General features: G+C 35.6%; 1 protein-coding gene across 6 annotated transcripts in view; it reads right to left on the bottom strand.

Moving 5' to 3' along the window:
- LOC132114736 (protein kinase C zeta type-like) overlaps nucleotides 1-20999 on the bottom strand; it is a 117091-nt gene that overhangs the window by 25245 nt on the left and 70847 nt on the right. For 5 of the 6 annotated variants that reach the window (XM_059523025.1, XM_059523028.1, XM_059523027.1 and 2 more), the window contains 10 exons: nucleotides 15076-15207; nucleotides 13341-13437; nucleotides 12421-12479; nucleotides 12036-12224; nucleotides 9148-9245; nucleotides 8461-8547; nucleotides 5715-5850; nucleotides 5504-5591; nucleotides 5097-5216; nucleotides 3066-3145 (listed from right to left, as the gene is read on the bottom strand). In XM_059523025.1, coding sequence (XP_059379008.1) covers nucleotides 3066-3145; nucleotides 5097-5216; nucleotides 5504-5591; nucleotides 5715-5850; nucleotides 8461-8547; nucleotides 9148-9245; nucleotides 12036-12224; nucleotides 12421-12479; nucleotides 13341-13437; nucleotides 15076-15207 — 1086 coding nt within the window. Of the gene's footprint in view, nucleotides 1-3065; nucleotides 3146-5096; nucleotides 5217-5503; nucleotides 5592-5714; nucleotides 5851-8460; nucleotides 8548-9147; nucleotides 9246-12035; nucleotides 12225-12420; nucleotides 12480-13340; nucleotides 13438-15075; nucleotides 15208-16045; nucleotides 16117-20999 lie in introns of those variants that run through there. The other variant, XM_059523029.1, reaches the window with a different exon arrangement.

Below are 20999 nucleotides of genomic sequence, written 5' to 3'. Positions count from 1 at the left end.
GTTCTTTTGTGCTCTGAGACATTAGACGAGAATTCAGGGGTCTGAGAGTGACTACATGGGCAGATCCACGCTCATTTAATCCCAATGAATCAGGCTAAGAGGGCTGATAACACTGATTACAGCCTGCTGTTGAGTTTGAGGAAGACCAGAGCTTCGATAAATGCAATTTGTCTTGACGATTAAAGGAATACACTTCATTATTCAACGCTTTAATCAAGATGACACGCAAACGGGCCCTCGAAAAGAAGCATGCACACCCTCAAGATATTGGTTTCATCTGGAAGATGATGACCCTCCTTATTATAGCACATGTATTTGTTCAGTCAGAGGCAAACTGTGTGCACATTTGTGTAGAGTTAAGACCCTCATTCATAAACCAGTGTGCAATGTGCATGTATCATGACATTTTTTCCTCCCTCAGAGCATATTTGTTTCTCATCCATCTTTTTTGTGTAATGGAGCGCAACAGTGATCAAGGTTTCAGAGGTAAAAGAATAAACTACTCATTAAGTATTATGTACGTTGTAATTGAATCAGTCTGGGATTGCTTATCAAAATATACAACTACTGATTTTATTAGATGGCAATAATTTATATATATATATATATATATATATATATATATATATATATATATATATATATATAATTCATTTCTGCTTAAAAAAAAATAATGTGAAATATTTAACTAAAAATACAAAACAGAAGAAAGAAAATTAATTTCACCTGCCACTAGCCTCCAAAAACTCACTGCTGTGGAAATAACAGTAATGTTTCCATGGTAACGTTGACTAATTTGATTGTTGCATTTCATTTCAGGGTTGTGGGTAGTAATTTATCGAATTCTGCATGTAAACACTTTCTTTCTTTTTTTTTAAGAAATCAAACTGACTTACAGTATGGCTTCAACAGAAGCATGACCTTCAAGATAGTAGGACTGTTTTGAAATATTTTTCCAGAAATCTTTTAATATGCACCATAAAGTACCTTAACACCTCACACCTCCTGCATCCCCCCTCTCCCCCACACCTGCAATACAGATCAGCGAGGATGCGGTGCGCCAGGTCTTCAGGAAGCAGAAAAGGAAAAAAGCACCAGGCCCAGATTGTGTTACACCAGCCTGTCTGAAATCCTGTGCTGACCAGCTGGCCCCCATCTTCACAAAGATCTTCAACAGATCGCTGGAGCTGTGCGAAGTCCCTTCATGCTTCAAACGCTCCACCATCATCCCCATCCCAAAGAAATCCAAAATTACAGGACTAAATGACTACAGGCCTGTGGCTCTAACGTCTGTAGTCATGAAGTCATTTGAAAAACTGGTGCTGGCCCACCTGAAGGACATCACTGGACCCTTGCTGGATCCTCTTCAGTTTGCCTACAGAGCAAACAGGTCTGTAGACGATGCAGTAAACATCGGACTGCATTATGTTCTGCAACACCTAGACAGACCGGGGACCTATGTGAGGATCCTGTTTGTGGACTTCAGCTCTGCCTTCAACACGATCATCCCAAACCTCCTCCTGCCCAAACTAACTCAGCTCTCCGTGCCCACCTCCGTCTGTCAGTGGATCAACAGCTTCCTGACAGACAGGCAGCAGCTAGTGAGGCTGGGAAAATACACATCCAGCACCCGTACAATCAGCACCGGAGCTCCCCAGGGCTGTGTTCTCTCCCCACTGCTCTTCTCCCTGTACACTAATGACTGCACATCTAAGGACCCCTCTGTCAAGCTCCTGAAGTTTGCAGATGACACCACACTCATCAGCCTCATTCAGGACGGTGACGAGTCTGCTTACAGACAGGAGGTTAAAGAGCTGGCTGTCTGGTGCAGTCTCAACAACCTGGAGCTTAACACGCTCAAAACAGTGGAGATGATAGTGGACTTCAGGAGAAACCCCCCTGCACTCCCCCCACTCACCATCATGAACAGCACTGTGACTGCAGTGGAGTCATTCAGGTTCCTGGGCACCACTATCTCTCAGGACCTGAAGTGGGACATTCACATTGACTCCATTGTGAAAAAGGCCCAGCAGAGGTTGTACTTCCTTCGCCAGCTGAGGAAGTTTAACCTGCCACAGGATCTGCTGAAACAGTTCTACTCCACCATCATCGAATCCATCCTCTGCACTTCAGTAACTGTCTGGTTCAGCTCAGCTTCTAAATCGGACCTCAGAAGACTACAGAGGGTAGTCCGGACTGCTGAGCGAATTATCGGTACAACCCTCCCATCTATTCAAGAACTGTACTTATCCAGAGTGAGCAAAAGGGCTGTTAAAATCACTCTGGACCCCTCACATCCAGCACACTCCCTCTTTGAACTGTTGCCATCTGGTCGACGCTACAGAGCACTGAGCACCAGAACGACCAGACACAGGAACAGTTTCTTCCCTCAGGCAATCCATCTTATGAACAGCTGATAATAACTGTGGGACACACTACACTATTTATATTTATATACACTACACTTTTTATCCAACACACATACTTAGCGTACACGTAAATCTTTTGCACATAATATACATGTACATACATGGAACACACTATACTACTTATATTTATATTTATATAGACATACACTTATTTATCCAAACACACATACTTAGCGTACAGTTACAATTTTTCCACATAATATACATGTACATACATAAATGCTCTTTTTAATATACCTGCCATTCATTGTCAATTTGTATATTGTCAATCCTTACCCACCTATTTGTATTTTTTTGTATTTTTTATTCCTTATTGTGTTTTTTGTTCTGTCGCTGTTATGTTGCACTGCGGAGCTCTGTCACGAAAACAAATTCCTCGTATGTGTGAACATACCTGGCAATAAAGCTCATTCTGATTCTGATTCTGATTCTAACCTTGGCGTTGCTACATTAAATACTACTTGGAATACAGCAATACTAGTTCATACAATATTTTTTTTTACTTCTTAACTCTTTGTTTCCTAGGTTTTTTTTTTGCCTAGTTTTTCCCTCTTTTTCTTTTGTCCTTGTGTTTTGCAAAAACATGACAGCTGTATCGCACTCTTCGTTCACATACCACGTCCACTTTGTTCTCACCTTATTCAGAAAGCCTTTCAATACACTCGCAGCCTTAACAGACAGTGACCTGGGAATCCGTATCGGCTTCTCCAAAATTACTGAAAGAGAAAGGTAGAAGATAAAAGTGTATGAGTCATTCTTGCAGAGTTTGGCCGTCGTATTGTGCGACGGTGTTAGAGAGAGACAGGCTTTAACCCACAAGCACAAAATCCCTTGCTCGTACACCCACACACTACAGACGCCTGAATAAACCCTTTAGAATTCAATCAAAGACTCAAAAGATTCCTCCCCGCTCCGCGTTTATTTCTGTAAATTCATAAAATTCTGTTGCGGCGTTAAGTGGATTTAAGCACACCCCAAAATGTATAAAGTGTGTCTTTTTAATACGCCTCGTCCCTGCATTTTTGGATTTCTTTTACAGCTGCGTAACTCGGGGAACCGTCCAGAAGCAAAGCCTGTTATATTTAATCTCTCACAAAGATGAAGTGCTGACGAGCATTTTCTTTCCCCTTTCTGAATGCCACATCCCCCTGTTCGTTTTCTTTTTCGAATGAAAAGCTAAGGGGATTTAGGTCTTACTTGGGCTCTGCCCTGCTGCTGTGACGCGGTTTGGATGGCGGCCCGAAAGCGGCTAAAGTGTTGGCTCGACGGTGGCAGCATCTGCCCTGCTCCTGGGTGGGCGGCGGAGCGCCGGCAGGGGGAGACCCTGTAGGGCCGGGGGGAGGTTGGACCGAGATGGCGCTGCAGCATATGGACGAACTGAGGTTTGGATGGGGGGAACGGAGTTCCGGTTAAAGAGAGAGATCCAGGTTCATGTCGTGTGTGTCTGTATGAATGAGAGTGATCCAGGAGCATGCTGGCCTCTCGGCTGGAGCACCAGAGAACAGACAGAGAAGCAGATGACCACACAGTCTCTGCTCTGGAGATGGATGGGTGGTGAGGAAAGAGGGGATGAAAGAATGTCTCATAAAGGAATGAGACAAATGCCAGGAAGGGCTCACAACCTTAAATACATATATATACTCCACAAATATACAGTAGCGTTTACTGTACTTTTGATGAAATAAATGCAGCCTTGGTATACAAAAGGGACTTCTTTCCCCAAACTTTTGAATGATCGTGTATGTGTCATGTTTTGGTATAAGAAACATGTGTGAAAAGTAATAGAAGTAACTGGACCATAACCAGTCTAGATCATAAAATCATCACAACAGATCATATTAACCCACTGTACCTCAAATAAGAGCACATATCTAAGTGATAATGTCACTGCTTTAAAACCATGAATAGTCGAATAATACCATGAATAGATTTCATATAAAGGAAATGTTTCATTCATTTTAAATAATTATAATGCAGGCATGTCCTAATTATTTAAAATCATCTGTATGCTTTCATTAAATATACAGAGATAAACATTATTCTAATGAAATCATGTTCAATATATTGAATATATTTTTCAGTTCAGTCACAGAATGACATCAAACTTGCACAACTGCACAGAAAAATGGATAACAAACTGCATTCATGTTTTTAACCTTGAACCAACAAATAAGAGGTAAAACTGAAAAGTTTTCATTTTTGAAGAGTATTTAAGAAAGAAATGTAAGAGAAGGGGTGGAAAATATTAGGTTTGTTTATTGCAAGAATTCTTGACAGAATTTTGTCAAGAGATGAAAAAAGATTTAATAAAATTGTAATAAAATTGTGCCAAGAAAATAATTTCGTCAACATAAAGCTTTTGATAAGTGATATGGTATGCCATCACAAGGTAAAATGGACCAGAATAATAACCACCAACCACAATTAAACATACTATAATCTAAAAGTTGAAGTTAACACAGTAGAAAAAGATGAAGATATTAATATAAAGTAGTCAGGACCGCATCACTGTAAAAACTTTGAGTAGGTTAAAAATAAACACCGGACAAGTGGCAATAGCAAGTAAAAATTGGCTTTGGCAACTGAGTAAAACTCTTAAGTGGACAGTAACTTCATTAGGAACTCAATACATAATACATAGTTTAAGTTGAATTCACAAGAACTCACCCTGGAAGAGATATTCCTCTGTGTTCATATCAGGATTGTCAGTGATGATGTCGAAAGGAGATCGGCCTGCCATCATTTCAAACATAAGCACGCCCAGGGCCCACCAGTCTACACTGAAGCCTGAGCAAGAGAGAGAGAGAGAGAGAGAGAGAGAGAGAGCGAGCAAAAGATGTAGAAAAAATAGTGAGTCCAATCTATATCAGTGTGATCCACTCAACAGTTCTTAAAAAAACACAATAAAATACATTTTATTTTTAATTAATAGTTTTAATTTAAAGAATTTTTAAATAACTTGTCTTTACTTTAATTACTAAAAGATAATTCTATTAAACAGTGGGCTCTGTGTTACCCAGGATTGTGCAGTACTGATAGCGAGTACATGAATGGATTCATGCAGTCACACTCACCGTAATCCTCTCCCCTCAGGATCTCTGGGGCGATGTAGTTGGGCGTCCCACAGAATGTGCTGGTGGTGTCACCTGGTCTGATTCCCTCCTGAAACAATAAAAAAACTACCCTGTGTTTTTACAGTATGTTTTTACTTATTCAGAGATATTCACTTCTATCACTATTTTTATAACAGAGTTATGCGCTTAGTGATTAGCAATTAGGTTTTACCTTGCACATGCCATAGTCTGTAATTTTGATATGGCCATCCTGGTCCAATAGTACATTGTCCAGTTTTAAATCCCGGTAAATAATTCCCTTCTCATGCAGAAAATTAAGAGCGATGCAAATTTCAGCAGCATAAAATCTGCAAGAAACAGGAAAAAAGTAGTTGTGTCTAAGGCTCATTATTAAAACATACAGATGAGGAATAACTGATGAATTGTTGAACTGTAAATTTAGCACGCAAACACTACCATTCAAATGTTTAAGATTTTTTAATGCATATAAAATATAACACCAGAGGCCTCTATTTATTTGATTAAAAAAACACATATAATATTCACATTGTAATACTGTGAAACAACTTTTTAATATTGTAATATATTTCAGTTTATTCTTGTGATGTCAAAGCTGAATTGATAGCAAGCCATTACTCCAGTCTTCAGTGTCATATGAGCCTTCAGAAATCATTCTAATTTGCTGATTTGGTGCTCAAGAAATGCTTAATTTTAAAAACAGTTGTGCTGCTTTGTTTTTGTGAAAATTCCTCAGTTTGTTTGTTTTTTCAAGATTTTTTGATAAATAGAATATCTGAAAACATTTTATAACATTATTAATGTCTTTAATGTCACCATTTATCAGTTTAATAGTGTATATGCTTGCCGAATAAAAAAAAAAACTGTAGTTTATCTCAAGACACCTGAAACCATGCATCAACCAATCAGAATCAAGCATTTAACTGTATAACAGTTACTGTATAATAACCTGCCTAACCAATAGCAATGTGACACGTGTCCAGTTACAAGCAATTTGTTTCAATTTGGCATTGAGCATCAGCAAAAACAGTGGAATGGCGTGACAAACCCAATAACACCCAATAAATTAAGTTTGTCCACCAATGATATTTCACAATGGCACAGTGCAACAAACAAGGAAACCAAGCAATTGTCAATATGCTGAAAAGTCAATATACAGTATATGTGAAATCAACACTAGAACATTAGATAAACATGTATATAAATTATTTTTCCAGAATTCCCCAAGGGGGTACTGTGCTTCTAACTGTCAGCGTTTGCCTGTCAAAAGTTAGAAAAAACAAAGATGAAAAGAAAGAAGGTGTTCAAAGTAGGAAAAATGAGCTATGACATTTCCGATCAGGTTTCACGTCTGGCAGTGTTCACCTCATGTCGGTGCGCAGCAAGGGTTCATGAGACCTTTTGGAGCAACTCATGAATATTTAGGCTCATTACCCATAATTAGCATGTGCATTTGCATATGTGTGGTGTGCAGGACGCATATTGATAGGGCTTGTTGGAGTGTGCTTGACTCACCTAATTAGCCCATGTTTGATCTCAGTTTATCAGACGTGTGAAAGGGACATTACAGCAGCGCTATGATCAGTCACTGTAACAGGATTCATCATCTAACAGACCGGCCTGCCTCATCGACACAATTATATAGCCTAATAGAAACTGCATTCAAACCAAAGGCCTGGGTTTGATTTAAACATTACGATGGACAATTTCAAGTTAATAAAACTACACAGATGAGTCGTGTTTTTTGAAGACTGATATCTGCAATGCTGTTAGAGCAAATGCCATTAGCTTTAAATAAGGCTTACCCTCTCAGGCTCAAATTTTTTATTGTAAGTTTTTTTGTAAGTTTTAGTAACTTAGTAACTTTAGTAACCTAGATAATATAGATACATAGATAATATGTATCTGGAGTAATAAGGTTTTTAGTTTTTAACTGTTGCAAATCAGCAACGCCTGCCTTGAGAGGGTTAAAACTTGTGCACAGTTGCAACTCTAATTGATAGATTTTAAGAAAATATATTTGAAATTCAAGTAAACAGAATTCTATGAAGCACATGAAAACAAATGAAATAAATGGCAGTCATGGTCTAATGGTTAGAGAGTCAGACTTGTAACCTGAAGGTTGTGGGTTCAAGTCTCAGGTCCGGAAGGAATTGTCGGTGAGTGTGAGGCGGGACCTTTGAGCAAACACCGCACCCCCAACTGCTCCCCAGGCAGCGCAGCAATATGGCTGACCACTGCTCCGGGTGTGTGTTCATGGTGTGTGTGTTCACTGCTGTGTGTGTGCACTTGGATGGGTTAAATGCAGAGCACAAATTCCAAGTATGGGTTATTGTACTTGCAAACATCATTTCACTATAAACTACCTTAATTGACTATAATTTTATCCAGGAAGGATGTAGTAATTCAAAAAAGTGGCAGTGAACAATTTATGTTATATACAATTTATGTTCCCAATTGTAAGTCACTTTGGATAAAAGCGTCTGCAAAATGACTAAATGTAAATTTTCCAAAATATGTATTCATGCTGTTGAATACTTTCTCTTCATTAAAGAACCCTGACAAAACAATATTACTGTTTTTATATTTAAAAAATAATAATAATAATAAGCAACACAGCTGTTTTCAACACTGATAATAATAAAATAAATTTTTCTTGAGCAGCAAAATCAGCAAATTACAATGATTTCTAAAGACACTGAAGACTGGAGTAATGACTGTTGACACTGGAATAAAATACATTTTAAATATATTAAATATACTACTGTATTGTCTAATCAATTTTGACCAAAACAACTTCTCTTTGTTCCTTTTCTCTTTTTTTCACACATTTAATCTATCCATTTGTTTATGCAGTAATCCAACCTAGCTCACAAAAGAAATTATGTCTAATCTAAACAATCCACTATATTAAAAATAACAAACAAATAATCAAATACCTGGCATGTTCCTCCGGAAGCTTCCGCTGCCTCTGCATATGGAACATGAGATCTCCTCCATTCACATACTCGATCACTAGAAACAGCCTGAACGTAGAGCAGGAGACATTCATTAAATTCAGATGTGCCGTGTGTGAGAGATATACAGTTTACGAAAGATATTGAAAATCCTGTTCCATAACTCAAAGTGTCTCTCTTAAATTTCCAGTAGTTAACAACTAGTTGCATGTTGCAAGTTATTCATCACTGATGTTAAAGTGGTAGTTCACCAAAAAATGAAAAGCTATATTTTGTTACTTTTTTTGATGGATGGAATGGACTTTATTTTTCTGCAAAATCTGCCCAACCCCCGCATTAACTGCCATTATAAAGCTTGGAAGAGCCAGGACATTTTTAAATATAACTCCGATTGTATTCATCTGAAAGAAGAAAGTCATATACACCTAGTATGGCTTGAGTGCGAGTAATAGCATCATAGGGTAATTTTCATTTTTGGGTGAACTGTCCCTTTAAGTACTGATAACGTCTTGGGTTAAGAAAACCAGCAGAAAATAGTGATATTGTGCATATGAAGAGCTAGAGTTTCAGCAAAATCAGACTTCTATGGTTGTTTTCTTGTGTCTGAGGTTTTTTATTTTGACTGTACAACAGAAGGGTGGTTTGCAAAATCAAATCCTCTCCTCTCACCGGCTCTCTGTCTGGAAGCAAGAGTGAAGTCCCACTAAGAATGGATTGGTTGATGCTTGTTCAAACACGTGTTTTTCTGTCTGGACCCAGTCAATATCCTACAGTAAAAGAGAGAGAGAAAGAGAGAGAGAGAGAGAGAGAGAGAGAGAGATGTTTGACTTATGAATAAAGAACTGTAAAGGATCATGACAGCAAGATGTTTCACTGCTTTCTAAGAACTAGAGGAGAGGACATGATGTTCATCGCCTCTACTGGGGGACTATTGTAGGACAAAGAAAAAAACAAGCCTGTGTTTTTTGAGAAAACCCTGATCTATTGATCGTTTAACAGTGGAAAACACTTGGCACTATTGCATACTGTCACTTTGGGGAGTCAAATTTTTTTAAAATAAGAAAAGCACCTTTCTCTTCTTCACGAACAGTGCAGAAAGAAACAGGGAAAAGAGAAACAGATATGTAAATAAATCACAATAATCAAGATCAGTCAATAAATGTATAGAAAGTACGGTATCTTTCAAATAAACACCTAACACTCATTTTTTATTTGTCAGAAGCAAGCTTACACTATAATTTCACAAAACCGTCCAGACAGGATGTTACAAAACAGCTGTATTGAGAATGTCTCTGGGTGTGAAGACATGGCCCAGAGATGTGTTGATAAAGTCAAGTACTTTTTTGTTCTTTCAACACTTTAACATTAAGCAACTCTTATAATCAGATCAAAGAATTCTAGAGAACGTCTGTTACCCAACAACCCCTACATGCTGAAAAATGACAGTGAACATCTTTTTAGAGGCTAAGGGTGAAATGAGAGATTTGAGCCCAAACAAACACATTTGTTTTTCTGTCATGTCTGGAAGTTTCCTTCGGCGAATATTGTTTTTAAACCCAGCTAATGATGTTTGCTGTCGCCTGACCTTAAACTTGACACTTACAGAAACCTTTATAGATTTTTAGATATTAATTAGCATGTTTACTGAGCAGTCTCAGCACAAGGACATGAAGAGCATATATACATGAAGAGAATAGGATGATGATTTATATATACAGTATATATATATCCTACAATATATATATATATTGTAGGATATATATATACTGTATATATAAATCATCATCCTATTCTCTTCATGTATATATATATATATATATATATATATATATATATATATATATATATATATATATATATATATATATATTCTTTCTATGAAAGAAGAGAGAAGAGAGAAAATAAGAGAGAAAAGAGAGAAAGAAGAGAGAAAATTATATACATACATACTGTAGATATATATATTTTTGTATTTTGTTTTGTTTTTGTATTTTTTATTTATTCTAAAATGTTTATATATTTTTATTTTTAATGTCATTTTAGTTTTAGTTATTTTAGTGCATCAAGTTAAACTAAATAAATAATTACATTTCTTTTATATTTTATTTTGTTTAATTTAAAGTTTATTTTCCTTAAAAAAAATAAAAATAAATGGTTTTATGGTTATTTTTAGTTTTAGTTAACTATAATAAACCTGACTTTAGTAGTCAAATAACATTTTTTTTTACCATCATCAGGATTTAAAGCTAAAATTAATATGAATCTATAAAGGGATGATGTATATTTTAGGTGCTGTGACTAGTCAGCATTTTTAGTTTAAGTTTTCCAACATTTTAATTTTTAACCACTTTAACAGTCTGCAGTTTCTTCATGCCCCAATCTCTCTCTCGATGCATATGAGGTGCATAATTGCTTATTATAATCATATTTAAAATAAATAAATAAAACTTTTTTTGACCAATAGTTATGGTGTATATCATAGCACAGTATCCACAAAGGATTTCAGGATTCTTTGATAAATATAAAGTTTGAAAAAAAAACAGCATTTATTTGGATTAGAAGTCATTTGTAACATTATAAATGTCTTTAGTGTCACTCTTGATCAATCTAATGTGTCCTTGCTCAATAAAAGTATTAATTTCTTTAAAAAAAAAAATTATGACCCCCTTTTGCATGATAGTGTAAATAAATAAATACATAAATATAAACTTCTTAAAATATTACAACAATATAAAAAAAACATTTAGTTCTTTCAGGTTTTTTCCAGGTGAAATTAATTAGCAACAACCTAAATATACAAAAAAGACATATCTTTTCTCTGACAGTTTGAATGTGGGTGGTTTGTTGGTTAAAACAAAGTGAGTAATTTATCTCTTATGACGATTTTTAAAAAGGCTCCCTGAAAACAATTTGTGCACTCTGCTTTAAACTCAATTAATCTTGAGTCAATTAAATTAATCAATTTAATCACTTAAAACTTAATCAATTATCTATTATTCCAAAATGAAAATTATACATTTATTTCTACTATTATCTGTAGCTGTTTTTCTTTTTCTGATGGTTGTTGTTTTTCTTTGATCCCATGCTCGGGATAACATTAATACAAATGATTATAAGCTTCATCTGGCTCCTAAAAATGTTATTTGGGCACAAGAAAAATTAGAAAATATATAATGCACAGGTATTATAACAGTTTTCTAAACATAGACCAGTGTCTTCATCTTTAGTATGAATGAGCTTGTGAAACTCCTGAAGATGAACTGAAAGCTAGTGATGGTGGGAGGACTTGGCCATTTAAACGGAGCACAATCCCACAGCACCATCTACAGGTGACTATAGTGCACTTTTTGTATTTTCACAGATCAGTGTGAGGTGCAACACAGGCCACACAAACAAACAAATGGAAAAAAAAATTTATCTCCTTTTTGCAATTCGACAAAAAGAAAAGATTGTAGCTTTTGCCTAGACAGGATTCAGTTAAATCTATGAAGCATAATTGTGATGATACTGAAGCAGCCCCACCCTCAGGTATCATCACCATGACAACAGTCTGTTACCTCATCATCATGGACAAGCTCTTTCTTCACCACCTTCATGGCATAAATCTGTTCGTTCTTCTTGAGTCGGACCAGCAGCACCTTGGCGTAACTGCCCCTCCCAATCACCCGGATCAGGTCAAAGTCCCCCAGTCCGAGACCCTGAGAGATCTGAATCCCTTCGATACCATCCACCACTGCCTTCAGGTCCTGTGTGCACACAGTGGAAAAATATTATACAACTATTACACAATTTATATCAAACACACTCAGATGCAAAATTGTGTCCCTGACTTCCAGTACAAACTATATGGAAATGAAGAATGTGAATGAGAGCATTTGTACTCTATTATTATTGAATGAGACCCCCGTAAACGTTATGTACCTGTTATGATCTGCATCTTACCTCTGCGTCATCTTCAGCTTTCTCTACTTTCCTGTTGTGTCCTAAAAAAGGGACTGGAACTGAGAGACAGAGAAAGAGAGTTTTTTTTATTTATTATTAATAATATGTTTTAGCTACATAATAGGAGAGAGGATGGGAGAAAGTATTTTAACATTGAAAAAATTATTTCCTGTCACGTGTAACAGTAGTTGGACGTCTAATTGATTATAGTGAGCTGGTTCATTCAAGTGCTTTATTTCAATTTAACAGTAAAAAAATAAAAATAAAAACAAAAATCAGATCATGACCTAGAAATAATTATGCAATATATAGAAATAATATTCAATATAGCAATAATATTAAAAATAATTAGTAATATATATACTTTTATATATTTTATATATTTATTTGTATATTAGAAGAGGATAGCATTGAAAACCATTTAATATATTAATTAGTTTGGAGCATCACTAAGAAACATTCCCAGAAGTAATTTTACACTTAATTTATGTAGTTAAAATGTTTAAACAATATACAATCAAAAGTTTTGTTGTGTATTGTTCTGGAATGTCACCAACCACAGTTTAACCCTCTAAGTTCTTAGTTTTCCCTTACAATCGAGTGATTTATAAACACTTTGAAATTGGTTCAACTTGCTCATTAAAAATAATTTATTCAAAGAACAATACGCTTTAGCAAATCACTGTGTATAATGTGTAATGCTATCAGATCTCAGTAGGGGGCGCCACAGACGGGACTGTCTAAGAAGGATAAGCATGTCTTTCGCTCTCTTTGTCTCTCAGCTGGGACATTACTCACACCTGACATACTACAGTATCCTACCACAGTCAGCAGTGCCCTCTGTCAAACAGAGGACAAAATGACCCCAATACATATACAAAAACAGCATTTAAACACACACAGCGAGGATGGAGACCTACTTGCGTTTGTTTCCTCAGGGTCCTCAAGGGGGAGCTCCACTTCCTCTCCACTTCTATCATCGTCTACCAACGGCTCCTGCGATGGCATGACTGGATCCTGCAGAACAACACAGATTATGGATGCAGGCAGGCTATTTTTCAATGGTTTTTTTCCCTTCTCCTCTTCGGGGTTCTAAATGAAGTTTTCACTTATCCAAACTGACCTGATTTACTTTCTTAATAAAGGTCCATTGTGCAAGATCAATTTTCTAGAAATAAATATATATATATATATATATATATATATATATATATATATATATATATATATATATATATATATATATATGTATATATATATATATATATATATATATATATATATATATATATATATATATATATGTATATATATATATATATATATATATATATATATATATATATATGTATATATATATATATATATATATATATGTATATATATATATATATATATATATATATATATCTCAATGGTTAAAATTATTTAATGTTCTAATCTACAGTATTTTACACTGAATACACATCTTACAAAATGTCATATTTTAAAATATTTATGATGCTTTTCAAACTTTCTTGACCACAAACAGACGTATAATAATAATAATAATTACCTATAATAATTATTAGTTATTATTACAAATAATAATAGTATGATAAATCACATTATGAAAATATTTAATTATTATTATTATAGTTATAAATTAACATAATATATAGTTAAGAACAATAAAATGTAAATTTCTATTAACAGAATATGAATATATCAATTTAACAACAAGAATTATTAATAATAATTATTTACATTTATATAGCGCTTTTCTGGGCAATCAATCTCCTCAAGCACCACACAAAAAAACTGTATTTTATATTAGATTTTATTATTATTTATTTAAAGGATTTTTTATTTAACCATATTTTAATATTATCTCGCAATAATGGCACTTTTAATATCATAATACTAAATTTTTATTTAATGTGTATAATCTGTGACTCTCTGAAGACAATGGAGTCAGTTATATCTAAGTATTCTTAGTCAAGACCACAAACGTGTAACTACAAAATGAAGACAAACACTTGTGAGAAAGTGAGATGAAACAATGAAAGGAGGTAGTCAGGCGAATGACTGGATAATGAGTGAATAAAGCTCAACGGCTTCGGAATCTATTAGAAGAAAACCTGACGTAGGAAATCTGAGGTCTGATGTCTTCTGTCATGTAAATAAACCAGAAGTGCACTGCTGAGTTTCAGATTGAATTTCTGACATATGAACCTACTGGAGAAACAGTTTCTTGCAGAAGGTAGTGTTTTATGTGACAGTTTTCAGTCTGTGATTTCAACATTCAGTGTAAGTTTAGAATCAGGTCAGTTCAGTACTGACAAGACCGTGTTATCATCTGACAAATTCCACAAGGCCGATCTTTGAAACACTTAGAAACTCCAACAACACTCTTGAGAAGTGAGAAGAGGATAAAACAAGTACAAAAACAACAACAAAACATATTAAAACTCCAATTAGGTTTTTATTAGCAGTGGGTGTGCTTATCTGAAAGAAATGGCAAATACAAAAGAAATTATGTTTTTTTAAATATTTTATATATAATTCACTTTTCAATTTTTGCATGTTTTCCTAGCCTGGGGGTGACTGAATTAAGACTCTCAGTCACATCAGACAGAAAATGAATATTTTTTTAGAGCTGACTGAAAGACTCACCATATGCCTTTGACAGGTCAGTGGGACGAGCTTGTGACAGCGTTTATGGACCAGTAGCTTGCAGTTGATACACTTGTAGCCCTGACGCCCCAGTCCCCATATCCTCTCGCTGCAGTGGCCACAGTATGCTTTCTGAGAGACACAGACAGACATGATAACTGAAATAAGACTAGCTTTACATATGAAACATTTAGCAAGTTGAACTACTTCAATGAATGAGTAAATCAATAAACTTAAGCAAACTACGAAAGAAAAAAGGGATGTCCTACAGATATCACATGAGCAGATAGCACACATCGGCTGAGTAATGCATTCTCACACTAGTATAAAACTTCACATTAAATAATAATAATATTATATATATATATATATATATATATATATATATATATATAAAATAAATGCAGCCTTGGTGAGCATAAGAAACTTAAACATTAACATTTCAAAAACATTTGAAAAGTCTTACCAACTTTTGAATGAATAAAGCACTCAACTGTAAATGAAATATTGACTTTTTTCCATCTCATTGGCAGGATAAGTATCATGCATAATTCTGTACTATATTATATTTAAATTACATGTATTGCTAAAATTACAAGCTGTCAATGTAAAACTAACACACACTTTGCACCTATACATACTTAAGGCCTAGCTAATGCTAAATGTTGTTTAAAATCCATGCATAATCAGAAGACTCTGCTGAGAGCGCTGTAACCAGTATTAAGGTTTCAAACAAACAGACACACACCTGCTCACACACACGCCCTGTGAGTCATACACAAATGAAAATATCTTTAGCTCAGTTTGCTGTGAGGTTCTCCATCTGTTCACAGTAAAAAGTGCTACATGAATGCATGATAGAAATATAGAAAATAATACTATTCAGAACTGTGGAATCATCAACACAAAAACACAGCACAGGAGGACATGGGCAAGACCAAGGAAGATGCGAAATGATCACATTACTAACCAAGCATAAGTCTTCTGTCAAGCTGTCCACCAGGGGGCTCTCTAACAGCAGGACTTCAGTGCATCATGTAGCATAATCCAATTAAAATATGCAAACCTTTCATTAGGGACATGCACTTCCTCTGACAATTTCCCCTCTCTGCCATAGCAGATAGCTGAGCATCATCTGTTTAACAGACCTTCAACAAACCCTCAGAGAAGAACTTTCTGGATACAAGATGCTCTTCTTGTCAGTGCTAGACATTTCCTCCATGTTCCCTGACTCTATTTCACAGCTCTGTGAGCATGTCATGATCCCTGTGCTGCTGGTGAGTTTTTAGACAGCACTTTCTCCCCATCTAAGGAGATGTTTACCTGCTGCAGTGATTTCTCTGTATCTCTGAAGCCTTCAGCCCTGATGAATGACCTACATTTTCTTGCCGCTTTCCATCAGGTGCTCAATTTATGTAACTGGGGTTAATTAAACAATAAATCAGGGCTCCAAAGTAGCACACATATCATCTAAAGCCTGAAGCTGGAAAAGAAATAAACATGTTCCTTATGACTAGGGATGTAAATAGTAAAGAATTAAATTTAAATAAAATAAATTTAATAAAATTCTGGTTGTGTGTGTGTGTGTGTGTGTGTGTGTGTGTGTGTGTGTGTGTGTGTGTTCACTGCTGTTTGTGTGTGTATGTGTGTGCACTTTGGATGGGTTAAATGCAGAGCACGAATTCTGAGTATGGGTCACCATACTTATGTCACGTATGTCATGCTGTATGCTGTATGTCACGTCACTCTGTGCATTTAATTCAGATAAAAGTCATTCGATCAGGAATTGGACTAATGGTGGCACCATATGTGTTTGAGCTTATATATAATTTCTTTGGGTTGGTAAGAGTCCGAATTTATTTTGTTGAACTAGTACTAAAATCCTGTGTTTCTTTGGGAAGTGAAAATGTCTGTTTTATTTCCAACCAACAAATCTCAAAAACCTACTCAAAGATGATTAGTAGATCATTCATCAACAGGAAATGATCAAAAAACACATCATGGAGACACCTGAAGATATGCAATGATTATTCTTAGAAATGTGTTCAATCTTTCATACATAAACAGTCCTTTTCTTCATCTCTCCCACTCTCGCATCTGAATGCCAGCACAGCTTCCACCCCCTGGTCTTTTTTTTTTTTACATATTGAGCCAGCGCTGCTAAGCAAATGTAATGCCAGAAAAACAATGTGTTTCTGCACCCATTTAAAACACATCAAGTCCACACATATCAGGCTTCCATTCAAGAGAGTGGATTAAACTTTAAACTCAACCATTTGTCCCCAACAAATAGCAAACATTATGCACAGCTGAGCGAATGCGGCCTTCGGGCCAAGCGTGTGCCCCATGTATCCCAGATACAGCAGCAATAACATGGGAAAGTAAATCAAGACCCTCTATTCTCTAAAAAATTGAGTCCTACTGCCCCTGATACATCAATGCAGCAACTGAAACCTATAGTGGCCGAGAGGGCTCAACGAGCTGCAAATGAAAAACACCTACAAATTAAGAAAACATCTTCAATTTGAAAACACACGTGCTGGAAATTCTTATAACACAACCAAATACAGAAACGCGCTGCAAATGCTCACAACACACAAAAAAGGAATCAAAACTAACAAACAGAAATGCGCTGCAAATATGCAAAGACCACATCAGAAATGTTTAAGGGAAGCACATGTCTTTTTGTTTGTGTTGTGAGAATTTGCTGCGCATTTCTTTCTTTGGAGTGCATTTCTGTATTTGGTTGAATTGTAAGAATTTGTAGCGCATTTCTTTAATTTCAACGCATTTCTGTATTTGGTTGTGTTGTGAGAATTTGCAGCATGTTTCTGAATTGGGTTGTGTTGTGAGAATTTGCAGTGCGTTTCTTTCTTTTCAGCGCATTACTGTATTTGGTTGTGTTGTGAGAATTTGCAGCGCATTTCTGTATTTGGTTGTGTTGTGAGAATTTGCAGAACCTGTGTTGTCAAATTGATGAAGATGTTCCCTTAATTTGCAGGCGTTTTTTTACATGTTTTTTTGTTTTTTGCAGCGCATTGATCCCTCTCGGCCACCGTAGAAACATCTAAATAAGCCTTTGTCTGTGTTGTTGTAATTGTTGCAGGTGGAAAAAAAATATGTAAAATCAGACTCAGAAAGGTAACTTTTGCCATCTTTCATTTCTGGGCATCTGTATTGGAAACTAAGCGGCACAAACATATTTAGAATTCATCATAATGCCACAACCATAAGACCATTAACATATGATCAACATATCCAGCTTATATGGTAATGAGTGCCTTTGTGTGGGTGTTGTTACTTTTTAATCTCTTTAATATGCAAAGAGGTTAGCAAATCAAAACAGAAGTGATTTACATGTATTAGGAAGGAAAAATAGCCTGTTTAAATCGTAATGTCAGAGAAAGGGTGGAAAATAGTCTTTCAAAACAAACGATGACTGATGGTACAAAAGCCCTTGCCTACAATTATAATTGGACTTCAAAGAGAGAGACAGAAAGAAGATTGTTATTAATTTTGCCTCATAATTTCTGAAGTATCAGTGGGTGGGATAGAGTGATGTCCCAAATTCAGACAAGAGAACAACTCATTTCTAGCCTTTAACCATTTTTAATTTTACCTTCAATCAAGCTGGTTTTGAATTAAGGCTGTATCGATTAAAAATTTTACGTTCATTTATCATGATAGACAGATTCATTTAGTGAATTAATTGCAATTAAATCACAAATATCAATATTTGCTCAAGAGGCATTGTTGTGATAGATGAATAAAGCATATGAGTGAATAGACAATGTGGTCAATGTATTGTTTTCTATTAATTAATTAATTACACTAAAATGACACATTACACTGTATGCTCAACTGATGAATTACATTTTTTTGATGTGCAGGCTAATTAAGTGAATTAACTGCATTTAATCACAAATATAAACATTCGCTTAATAAATAAATTTCCAAATGAAGATAATTTAAATACATTATTGTGGCAGGTCTGTATTAATTTATTAATTATACTAAAACAACATGTTAAATTGACAGATCAATTAATAAATTAAAAACATGATGTGCAGAATAGTGAATTTAAATTTAATCACAAATATCCATATATCTATATATCTCCATATATCTCCATATCTATGTATCCAAATATAAATAAATAAATAATAAAATTCAAAACACAAAAAGTGATCATTATATTGCTTTCATATTTATTCATTAATTATACTAAACTAACACATTAAATGAACAACTCTAATCTGAATCACTTCTCATTACTTGTAAAGCTGGAGATGGACAGGCAGTGGTTGAAAATGACCAGACAAGACTTAAAAAGTTCATGCAAAACTTTTAACCCAGCAAAAGAGAATCTGTTTCCTTTTTGCAACTCACTTTTTTATGAGGAGCAGGGAAAAGCAGCAAAAGAGGATCAAACGATTAGGTCAGACACTTTCACATATACACCCACTCACCCACACACACACACACTTCCTTGCCTGCCTCTGTATTTTTCACTTCCTCTCCTCCTAATCTGTCTTTTTTGTAAAGAATAAAAGATGTCTAATTCAAAGCCATCCATCTCATTCAGCAGCTTCTAAAAGTCACACACTCCTGAGCCATAAGTGGGATATTGATGATAATTACAAGGACCTGAGGCCCTTCAGAGTGACATCATCTGTGAATCTCTAAAGAGTGGGAGTGATTGTTCGCATCAGAGTGCATCTGATCACACACACACTAATCACATTCTTAGATATATGATCTCTCAGATCTCAGACAAACAGTGTTCATTCACCTGAGTTCAACCTCGAAAGAAACGCAAAGCATGCTTGGCAGAACTAGTACAGAAAGGCTGTGGAAGGAAAAATGCTGCGAAAGACATTTTAATTGGAAAACTGTGACAGAAAACAAGCACAAGCAAGTAAAAATAGTCTTTTTGCTCACACAGGAGAACACCATGTTACTGCTTTAACAGGAATAATGTAAAAAAAAAAAAAACGGATAGAGAGAAAGCATGCCAAAAAAGGGTGTGATTTCATTCTGTTCTCTCACGATTTGGCAAACACCTCACGACACCCTTATAGCACTGCAGTGCTAGATCAGACTCATCATGAGGATTCGCCCTTGCAAATGATATGGATTTCTGGGTGCTGGATGAAATAAATTTCCATTTACGCTGTGCTCCATGATGTTAATTTAATAGGGATTTTGGCCAGGAGACTTTAAACAACTGCACACAGAATGCAACGGAGGCAACAAGTACAATCTGTCCTATGAAACAGAACATGCCTTAGACTAATGAAGAGACTGAACACTGTAGCTGTCTGTATTTTTGACAGTTAGGTCTAAAATATATTTTAAGCAAGGACGTGAATGCAGACACTTTAAAGGTCCCGTTCTTCGTGATCCCATGTTTTAAACTTTAGTTAGTGTGTAATGTTGTTGTTAGAGTATAAATAATATCTGTAAAATTCTAAAGCTCAAAGTTCAATGCCAAGCGAGATATTTTATTTAACAGAATTCACCTACAAAAAACGACCCGTTTGGACTACATCCCTCTAGTTCCTGCAGTAATGACGTCACTTAAACAGTTTTTTTTACTAACCTCCACCCACATGAATACACAAAAAAGGGGGCGTGGTCTTGTTGCGCTCTCACAGAGAAGGACGAAGAGTTGCTTTTGTGTTTGTCGCCATTTCGTCGAAACGCTGTTATTTTCATCTCTGAGTCCAATCACCTTTGTTTGGCCTTCCCAGGGACGCTGTACTTAGAGATCAATGGTTACAATTTATGTTTAACTCGGTTCACGAAAATTATAATCCACATGTAAAACTATGTGCAGCACATTTTGCTGAGGACAGCTTCCTCATTCTCGATCAGTTTAATGCCGGATTCGCACAAAGATTATTCTTGAAAGATGGAGCAGG

This window comes from Carassius carassius, chromosome 34, assembly GCF_963082965.1.
Source record: "Carassius carassius chromosome 34, fCarCar2.1, whole genome shotgun sequence".
In the NCBI taxonomy this organism is placed as follows: Eukaryota; Metazoa; Chordata; class Actinopteri; order Cypriniformes; family Cyprinidae; genus Carassius; species Carassius carassius.
Note: the sequence above shows the minus strand (reverse complement) of the source record. Positions and strands in the feature narration are given on the sequence as shown.